The 11413-nt window shown below is 30.9% G+C and overlaps 1 protein-coding gene across 1 annotated transcript; it reads left to right on the top strand.

Annotated features, from left to right (window-relative positions):
- The first annotated feature begins 7219 nt into the window (after window positions 1-7219).
- On the top strand, window positions 7220-10749 carry LOC111910225 (protein DUF642 L-GALACTONO-1,4-LACTONE-RESPONSIVE GENE 2). Its single transcript, XM_023906015.2, has 3 exons — window positions 7220-7377; window positions 9010-9522; window positions 10030-10749. Exons 1-3 carry the CDS (start codon window positions 7302-7304, stop codon window positions 10560-10562), a joined length of 1122 nt encoding a protein of 373 aa, XP_023761783.1. The 5' UTR covers window positions 7220-7301; the 3' UTR covers window positions 10563-10749.
- Window positions 10750-11413: the final 664 nt, after the last annotated feature.

The raw sequence follows: 11413 nt of genomic DNA, 5'->3' as shown, positions 1-11413 counted from the left end.
TATGAACCACATTGTATAACAAATGACCAACTGTTTCACATTTGCATATATTAACATCACAAACTAAAAGCGACAAACGATATTATATCCAAACATTATATTGTCAATCTTTACAATTATTAATATTTAATTAAACAGACCCTTTTATTAGATCAAAACAATATAATAATATTAAATATTATTTTGTATAATTACTAACATCACAAATGAATCGGTTATAATTTATGAATTATAAGAAAATAGAATAATGAAGCCCACCTTCATGAACATCAGATAATGACATCACATTTAACATGTTTTCTGTAACACTCTAAATTTTCAAATAAAATTTTCATTTATAATTCCACACAAAACACAGTTTAACATCTCTCATACTCGATTTATAAAATTTTCAAACACAAGACATGAAAATTGTTTATAAAATATATCAGAATCCTCAAAACACAAATCAACCAGCTGGTGTGTACAATCATGTCGGTGCCTTCCCCCGATCCTGAGGTTTACCTGAAACACATATCACACAACAATGTAATCACGAAGCTTAATGAGTTCCCTAAAATACCACAAACAAATAATTAGCCTCTCATGGCTATATCTCGATAAGGACCCTCCGGTCATGTGTCTCAGTGAAGACCCTTCGGTCTCATGGCTCTGGTTGGACCCTCCAGTCCTGTATCTCAGTGAAGACCCTCCGGTCTCACGATTCCGTTGGACCCTCTGGCCCTATCTCAATAAATGCACAGAATAATATACAACATAAATTGCAAAGAAAAAATGCATAATATCACATATCTCAGTGAACCCAAGGCTCCAAACTATAGATCTAGTCTTCTAGGGCTGAGATACCATGTAAAGCTGCAAGGTTTACGTCTATGCATGGCATATAGGGGCTAATCTTGCCAAAAAAAAAGGCTCAACAAGGGGTTTAAGGCATGGAAGTTGGCCAAAGCTTGATAAAGCTTGAGTCCTTAGGCCTCAGGGGCCTAATAGTATCCAAATTCGAAGTCTTAGCTTCAAAGCATGCTCAAAACCATAAATGACTAAAGAAGAAGCTCAAAATGGCCATAAACTCTCTAATGGAGAGATCTAACAAACAAGTGATCAAGGTAGTGACTTTTTACATTCAAATGGTTGCTACAACTGAATGGACGCCGGATATATGGACTTGTTCTCGTTCCAAGCTCTTTGATCTTCGAGTTTCTCCAAGGAATGCACCAAAACACACACTCTTAGCCTTACACACTCTCAAAATGGAAGGTAGCTCGATTAAGATTTGTCTAAGGGTAATTAGGTGATAAGGGAGGCGGGGTAGAGGACTTAAGGTCCTTTAAATAGAGTGCAAACCCTAAAAATTAGGGTTTTCACACTCAACTCCAACTCGTCGAGTTGAGTCCATCAACTCGTCGATTTGGTTCTAAAGTTCACGCGACCATATCAGTCCCTACCCGACGAGTTGGGGCCTCCAACTCGTCGAGTTTCCCTATCAATATGAATTGAAAACAATTAAATTTATACCTGAGAGTCGGGATGTTACACTTTTAAACATGTCCTCATCAACATGTTTGATATATTCATCTGTGAATTGAATGCCTTTATCTAACTATATATATTATATCATAATGAAAGAAAATTAATTACATAATGACTGAGCATCATTCATACCTGGATAATTGTGGCATCGTAGACGAAATGGGATAAATCAAACTTCATAGAATGGACGGAAAAGTGTTAGAAATGGTTATAAACACAAATCAAAATATATATTCAAAACTCACCGAGGAAGGGGTGGTTTCAAATGTTATCATCTAGAAAAAAATACCAATCACATATCTTCAATGAATCCATGGTGAGATGGTTGGCGACTAGAGAGAAAGAAAGAGAAAGGGAAAGATAAATAGGGTTAACGAGAAAAACAAGGTAACTAACCATAATTATAGAAGATTAATATTTAATTTAATTAATCAATAGTATTATTTAAGATCTAAGATTATTAAAATAACCTTTATTGGGATTTTGAAATGATTGGTTCATATTAATCCCTACATCCACATAATATTTGTCTATCCACATTTGAACCACCTATATATACGCTTAGGTTATTGTATTCTAACTAATTATTGTGTGGATGTAGGAATGAATATATGTGTCAATCATTTTACTTATTTTAAGAAAGTGATTAATACATAATATTAAATTAAATATAATTTAAAAAATACCATTTAATTTCATTATAAAGATATTTTAGTCAATTAACATAAATTTAAAAAAGGAAAATTGCAGATTTTAAGGAATAATTAATTCTCTAAACTTTAAAAATCTGATTTTTTGGATAACAAATATATTAATTCGGACATTGTAAAAGAATGTGTTTATGATCATCTTGAAAAAAAACATTAAATTCTGACAGAATACTATAAACATATATTGTCAAGATTAATAATTTTTAATGAATAAAAATTTTATATGAAATAATTTTAGTATCTTATAATCAATAATTACATTCATTCTTAACAAATACAACTATGAACATACATAAATGACATTCATTCTGAAAGAATATAAGTAATAATCGTTAACAATTAAATTTATTCTTTAAGAATAAAACATTTAAATCTAAGTAAAACACTAATACATTATGATAGAATATATGTTGCTAATCATTCTGATAGATAAAAATGTTAATCCATTCTAAACGAATATTGTTGCCTTACTTTCCATTCTTCACCATGCTTCAAACCGAGTTTCCATTCTTCACCAAGCTTCTTTTTCTTTACTTGATGTTATTTCTTTTAGAATTTATAGCTTCATAAGAATTTATAACGTTGCTTTAGCAATGTCTGTACAAAAATAAAAACAAATTGCATCAAATGCTTCTGTGTAATTGTTTATATTTCAGTTATAAATAGTAAAATTGCTTTGATGGAATCTATTAGAATCAGTATCGGAAGATATAGCATATTCCAATTTGTGAATTCAGAAGGACATAATTTTTTTCTGCAGGTTGAACAGGTGCAGGAAGTAGGGAAACGATATATGTATGGATGGTGATATACCTGTAAATCAATCTTGGTATAATGTTTTAATACTTCTCATAAACATAGTATCCAGTAATCACAAAAAATGCACATTTTTTTTATTCATTAACATCTAAAGTTCTTCATATTAAGATTATGTTCATAGATAAATCTACAATACACAAGATGTAGCTTGAGATCTACTTTTATTCCTCGATGCTTAGACATATCTCACAATTGTTCCAGTTCAAGGTTCCAATTTGGAATGAAAACATCATTCTAAACATTGTTTTGATCGAATGTATATTTTCCCCAAAAACATCAAATTGAAATTCAAAAAAGATGAAAATTTAAATTGTACTTCCTACGTCCCAAAATTATAGTTCATCTTTCCTTTTTGGTTTGTCCCAAAATAATAGAGCAAATTACACGAATGGTCCCTATGGTTTGGGGTAATTTGCGCGTTTGGTCCCTAACTTATTTTTTTTAACTCGGAAAGTCCCTACCATTTGTTTTTGTTACGTTTTTGGTCCCTACTGTTTGTTTTTGTTATGCGATTGGTCCCTGTCTTACCTAAAAAGACTATTATTTAAATATGAAAAAAATGTGAGATTAGTAAAGTAAGGTGAGGGGGGTTGGGTTGGGGTGTGTTTATTTTTATATTTTAAAAAATCAAGGACAAAATAGTTTTTTTTAGGTAAAATAGGGACCAAACGTGTAACAAAAACAAACAGTATGGACCTTCCAAGTTAAAAAAATAAGTTAGGGACCAAACACACAAATTACCCTAAACCATAGGGACCATTCGTGTAATTTACTCAAAACAATAGTCCACTTCTAAAAATAAATAAAATTTTTACCAAAATACCCCCTTATTATTACTTAATCAACTAAACATTTAATGGAACATTAAATGCAAAGTAAGGACAAAACTGTCATTTTATTGTATAAAGTTAATGATAATTAATGTTTTCTTAATCTGTGTGTTTTTTGTCTATGCATAATAATTTTGGGACGGAGGGAGTATTTGTTAAAGGCAAAGCAAAATCAGAAATTCAAGAAAACTGCAAAAAAAAAAAAGAAAAAAAAAACTAGTTAGAAGATTAAAACAAAGAAACTTCAATGCTTGATGGAATTGAAAAGTGACAATGGCAGCGTTGATGGAGGTGAAAGCTCTGCTGGAGGCGGTGACCGACTGGTGGCGGAGTGTTGGCGAAGGGTAGCAAGTCGTCGGAAAGGGGTTAGAGCAGGGTGGAGGTAAGATGGCATAGGTTTTCTTGGTGGGTTCTTTGGTGCTGTTGTGCAGTCGACGATGGATGATTACCAGTAGAGCGAGACAGGGGAATCAAAGGTTTTCTGAATTCCTTTGGCGCCTGGATCAGGCCAAATGAGGGAGATGATGACGGAAGGGAGGGTTACTACGTCGACCTGCTATTATTGATTAGGGAAGATAGATACAATCACTAACTATGGAGCCGACAATTGAGATGGAAGAGGAATAAGCAACAATGGTGAGAGATTATGATGATGATAATGATGATAGATATGGATGTGTGTGACGATTCTAGGGTTTTTGAGAGGATCGAATTGATCGTATGGTGTAGTGATAAAAATAGGGATTTTTCAAAATTATAGAAATCAGAGACGTGAAAATAGGGATTTTTCAAAATTATAGAAATTTATTTTTGGTTTATAAAAACAAAATGACTAAACTACCCTTATTTAGGTTTTTGAAATGATTGATCCACAATCATTCCCACATTCACACAATAATTAATTAGAATACTTGAATTTACCTCTCTCTCTCTCTCTCTCTCTCTCTCTCTATATATATATATATATATATATATATATATATATATATATATATATATATATATATATATATATATATGGTTAGGTTATTGTGTTCTAACTATATATTGTTTGCATGTAGGATTCATTATGGACCAATCATTTTAGTTATTTTAAAAAAGTAATTGATGGATATTGCATGTTCAAAAATATAATGAGTATTAATTAAATCTTCAGCATTTAATATGCATTAATTACTTTATTAAAATAACGAAAATGATTGGTTTACAATCAATCCTACATACACACAATAAATAGGAGAAACATTTATATATATATATATATATATATATATATATATATATATATATATATATATATATATATATATATATATATATGTGTGTGTATGTTAAGGTAGATGTGACTTCTATTTATTTTAGTTTCATAATATATTATAGGTATGTACGATTAAAACAAGATCAACAAAATAATCTAAAAGGTTTATAAAAAGAATAAAGGAAATTTTGTGAGATATCACTTCAAAAAATATATTGAAGTATATATTTTTATTTTTTCCATTAAGAATATGAACGTGTTTGACACGGAGCTTTTGGAAACATTTAGTAGCTTCTAGCTTTTAGCTTTTGATAAAGGTTCTATTTTAAAGAAAAAGTTTCGTTTGACAATACAAGTGTTTAACTTTTAGGGCGTGTTTGGCAAAAGTAGCTGTTAGTTGGAAGCGCATAACGGTTAGCTGGTAGCGGGTAGCTGCTAGCTGCTAGCAGGAAGGTGTAGCTTTTATTTGTTATATTAATGTTTGGCAAAAGTAGCTGGAAGCTTTTGAAATATATAAAATTACATAAAAGGACAATTGATTAAAAATAAAAAAGTATATAAATATATTTTAAGGGTAATTATGGAAATTGATTTCAAAAGCTCCGGAGCGTTTTGTTAAAAGCTAGATGAAGTAGCTTTTAGAATCGGAGCGTTTTGATAAAACTAAAAGCTAAACGTTCGTACTGTCAAACGAAATTTTTTGTTTAAACTAGAGCGTTTTGTCAAAAGCTAGAAGCTCCCAAACGCTTTCAAAAGTTTCGTGCCAAACACGCCCTTAGTTAAACAAAACGCTCCAAAAACTACTTTTTGTAGCGTTTAACAAAACACTCCTGAGATTTTGAAATCAATTTCCATAATTACCCTTAAAAATATATTTAGATATTTATTTATTTTTAATCAGTTGCCATTTTATGTAATTTTATATATTTCAAAAGTTTTCAGCTATTTTTGCCAAACACTCATATAACAAATAAAAGTTACAGTTTCCTGCTACCAACTACACGCTAACCGTTCCTAGCTAACAACTATTTTTACAAAACACGTCCTATATATGCAATAAAATACCGCATCATTTACTATCATAATGTTTTATAAATACTTTATGGGTTCGATATATGGATTAAAAAGTAACTATTCACTTATTTGCTATATGTCTCGCGATCAGTTTAATAAACCATTTATAACACTATTCATATATGTAACATTATTACTCACTCTAAAAACAATTACTTAATTCTCTCTAAAAAATCAATTCAAGGAAACTGAAGGCCACATGGAATCGAGCTGTAATGGAGTTTTGTACCCAACACAACAGTACCTATCTGGGGATGGTACCGGTCTAAATGCAATAAGGGCCTTTTTATGTTTATTTTTTTTAATAAACAACTCTTAATCTAATAAACTACTCATGAATCCCTATGTTTGTTAAATGAGTAAATATTGACAGTTTTAATTAAAAAACTAACCAATATATATATATATATATATATATATATATATATATATATATATATATATATATATATATATATTATGATTCTTATAATTGCATAAATTGTACAAAATGTTCATAATCTAAATATTATTTAACAGCTCTTTTTTTAATTCATTTTACAAATTTAAATAGTTTGCAAATACTTTTGGAAATATTTCTAAACAAATTGAAAGTATAAATTCTATCTAATAGCTATCACTAGTTTATCCAATAAAGTTTTTTTTTCTAAGATCTATAACACTTGTTTTTTAAATTATATCTACTTTGTGATACTTTATTTATCATACATTCACATGTAGAATAATATGTTTATGTAATAAAGTTTATTTTGTGTATATGTTTAAAAGAAAAAAACCAAATCATGTCAAATACATTTATAGGATAAAAAACAATACACGAAATGATTAGGAATAAAAATTTCATGAAAATTGGTGCAACAGCCGTAAAAGATAAGAAGAAGTGGGGGTGTACATGACGAGCCAAGACAGGAAAGCTTCGGTGGCAATTCATGTAAATATCACCAAAATCCGAAGCCTTTTCCATCGACAGAAATACATATAAAGCAGTGCATACCCCTTCATCCATATTCACACTAAACTAGAAACATTCATCTCCTCCTTCTCTCTTTTTCTATCTCTCTCTCTCTCCATAACAGAAAAATGCAGAAGCTCTCTGCGATCTTAGTGGTGCTGCTCCTATGCGCAATTTCCAATGGTGTTCTCTCTTTCACTGATGGTGAGTTCTTCGATTCTAAATAACGAAACTAAAATCTCCTTCCATTCGCCGATAGATTTATCGTTTTCAGGAAATGCGAAGCTGTTATTCGCTTTGATTATGAATGATTTGTTAGCCTACATATCGATTTATCTGGTTTTAAATCGTAATGAGGTTTTAGCGATCGATGAATACATTTGAAATCTGAAATGATATTTAGAATCATATCAACTTCGATTAAATTTGAAAGTTACTTTCGAGAATGTGGATCAGGTAGTACAACATGATGCTGAATTTGTACGAATTTGTTATGATTTTACCAGCTGCTAACCTACTACACTATTATGAAGAGCTATCAAGTACTTACTTTCATTTATTTTTATAAGTAATTACACGTAATAATGTATGATTTATTAACCAATTTATTGATGTCACCATTTTGATCTACTACGAAAATATTCAAATATGGTAATTTTATTTAGGATAATAGGCGTTATTCAATTTCAAACGTCTCAGCTGCATTTATAAAAGATGACCTTTTTTATACTTTTTACATTTAAAAAATAACATTCAGATTTATATAGAAAGGAGTCTGTAAGATATAACTATGTCGTACTGTTAGTTGTTGCGTCCAATTTCAATGCAATAAATGCAAAATAGATATGAAATAATTTTCAAGTTTCAAGACAATCCTTGATACTTTAGATATTATTTGTATATATGGTTTTGTCATTCTCCTAATAATTTAATAATAAAATTTATGTCTCGTGAAATATCAAATTTATGTATTATTTTCTTATATGATACATTTGATAATAAAAATCCAACAAAATGTTTATACATTAGTTCTTTGGATTTATTATGAAATTCATAGTATCAACATATACCATAGTGCCCATGCTCGTAGTCACATTATTAGCAGATCAATACCCATGCCTATGCCACGTGTATCGTTTTTGAGGGTTTCATGTTACAATAATTTTTAATATCTTCTGAATTTTTAAAATGTTGATTTTCCTTCTTTATAAAATAATAAAACGAATAAATAAATATCCCTAGAATCAAGGGATCATATTCTTAAGGTCTCTATTATTACCACCAAATTTTACTCTTTCCACAATTCGCTAAAGCCGGTGTCCTCTATAATGGGCGTGTAGGCCATCACCACATGAAAGTTTGCAGTTTTACAGGTGCAAATTTTCTCTGAATATTTAATTTTTAATATCAACAAGTACGTGAGATATATATAAGTTTCATTTAAATAAATTCAAGTATAAGTCTTATAATCCCTTCAATTAATATACTTATTGTCAAAATCGATTTGGAAACTATAATTCTCACGATACCTAATTTTTCATTTTTTCCCCTGTTCCTTGAATAAGCCATGTTACTATCTTTTCAACCTTTCAAGAAAAGGACAAAAACATTCAGTCCCTCTCATCACGTGCTCTTTAGACAATCCACGTGATAACATGCTCTGTCAATTTCTTTACTCCATCTCTTATTTGCATAAAGGTTACTTGAAAAAAAGCAAAAAGTTATTTATGTCATTAAAACGCATATGTTAAAGAGTAAAATCCTAGATCTCTTCATTTTGTCATATGTTATGATTTATGATCCAAATTCCAACACATAAATTCTCTTAAATTCCAGGAATATTACCAAATGGTCAATTCGAATATGGCCCAAAACCTCACCAAATGAAAGGGACCAAAGTAATCGATCCAAAAGCAATTCCAAATTGGGAACTCACGGGATTCGTTGAGTACATAAAATCAGGCCAAAAACAAGGTGACATGTTGTTAGTAGTCCCCGATGGTGCTTACGCAGTGAGACTAGGAGAAGATGCATCGATAAAAACAAAAGTGAATGTGAAAAAGGGGTTGTTTTATTCTATCACATTTAATGTTGCTAGAACATGTGCACAAGAGGAGAAATTGAACGTTTCAGTGTCACCAAATTCAGAGCCAAATGATTGGGGGATTTTACCGATGCAAACGATGTATAGTAGCAACGGTTGGGATACGTATGCATGGGGGTTTTTGGCTCAGGCTAATGTCATTGAGATTGTTATTCATAACCCGAGCGTTGAAAAAGATCCTGCGTGTGGTCCTCTTATCGATTCGGTTGCGCTAAAGGCTTTGTTCCCACCTAGAAGAACCAACAGTAAGAAAATATTTCTTTTAAATCGTTTATCATTGAAAGCCTAGTGGTTGAGGTGCAAAATATTTAATAAATGTTTCAGGGTTTAAAATCCTGACACACCTTAAAATATTACTATTGTATCACATCTCCACATGATGAGGCTTGAAACGGGTTTAAAACGACCCGCTACAAGATATTATGCCCTTTTGTTAAGGGTTAATCACTAAAATGACGGAATCATATTGAAAAGTAACCATTTTTGAACATTAACTAGAATAAGCCTATTTTGTAAAGTGGACTTGGTAAAATGTCTTTTTTATTTTGTGAAATTACATCATTTTTCATGAAAATGGTATGTTATTTTGTAATAAAGTTGCAAAATGGATGGCAGTTTTTATGGTAAATGTTCAAAAAATAATCCTTTGGTGAGAGGACACAAACTATTTTGGTCATTTTACTTCTTAACACTTTTTTTAACCTATAAAAGAAAAATAGACTTAATTTTCATTTTCTTTTTTTAACTCGCAGCTAATATGTTGAAAAATGGAGACTTCGAGGAAGGTCCTTTTGTGCTACCTAAGACCGATGTCGGTGGTGTTTTAATCCCTCCAAATATCGAGGATGACCATTCCCCACTCCCCGGTTGGATGATAGAATCCTTAAAAGCCGTGAAGTATTTAGACTCCGAACACTTCGCCATCCCTAAGGGCAAAAGAGCCGTAGAGTTAATAGCTGGAAAAGAAAGTGCGATTGCCCAGGTAGTTAAGACTGTTGCGGGTAAAGTATACGCACTCTCTTTTGTTGTTGGGGATGCCAACAACGCGTGTGAAGGCTCAATGGTTGTTGAGGCATTTGCAGGTAAAAACACGCTTAGGGTACCTTACGAATCAAAAGGCAAGGGTGGGTACAAACAAGCGGTTCTTAAGTTTAGAGCCGTGACTACACGTACCAGAGTCAGGTTTTTGAGTACGTTTTATCAGATGAAGACTGACGGGTCTCTCTGTGGTCCAATTATCGATGATGTTAGATTGATTGGCGTCCGATATGCTAAACACGCTTGATTTGTTTTACTTCTTTTGAAGAATCGGGAAACTGTTGCATGAGGATGTTTTATCGTCGCCTATGGTGTTTATTTAGCATGTTCTGTTATTATAGTAATGTGATGTTGATTTCTGTTGTGTATTAGAGAAAAAAACATGTTTTAAAGTAAAATTTCGTATTATAATATTTTTAATCATCAAAATTCAATAGCTACTTCACCACCGAAATATCGATTGTAACTTAAGTGATATTAATTTTGTTACAACTATTATATTTATGTTTAAAACATATATGATATATATTTTAAAATATTATAAAAACATTTTAGGAGGCATGGTTCCGCCGAATGAAAATACATCAATTTCATATTTCGAAATTTTTTATATAAAATTGTACATTAAAAACATAGTTTACATAATTAAAGTATGCCTACAGCTAAAAACATAGTTTACACAATTAAAGTATGCCTAAAGCTTTTAGTTACCTATTGAAATAACAATCGGACTTAATGACTTGATTGACTTGTTAGTACATATGATTTTATTTGGTAAACGAACGATTAAAATATATAGTAAATTATTGAAATGGTCTCTATGGTTTATGTAAAATTGTGTGTTTGGTTCCTAACTTTTTTTTACACTCGTACGATGTTGGGTTTTCTAAATTACTTCTATATACTTGCAGAATTTTACATAATAACTATGGACGTATGCAACCTAGAAATTATTTGGTTTTTCTCATAATAGCAACATACTTTGAAAAACTAAGTAACCCTATTTATAATCGAAAATCACAAGGTTTGATTACATACATTATTGTTATTATCGTAAATAGCAGTGTACTTTGAAGAACCCTACTTGGAATGCTAGCC

Source organism: Lactuca sativa, chromosome 5 (genome assembly GCF_002870075.4).
Source record: "Lactuca sativa cultivar Salinas chromosome 5, Lsat_Salinas_v11, whole genome shotgun sequence".
Classification (NCBI taxonomy): domain Eukaryota; kingdom Viridiplantae; phylum Streptophyta; class Magnoliopsida; order Asterales; family Asteraceae; genus Lactuca; species Lactuca sativa.
The sequence above is the reverse complement of the archived record's forward strand: the minus strand, read 5'-3'. Positions and strand labels throughout refer to the sequence as shown.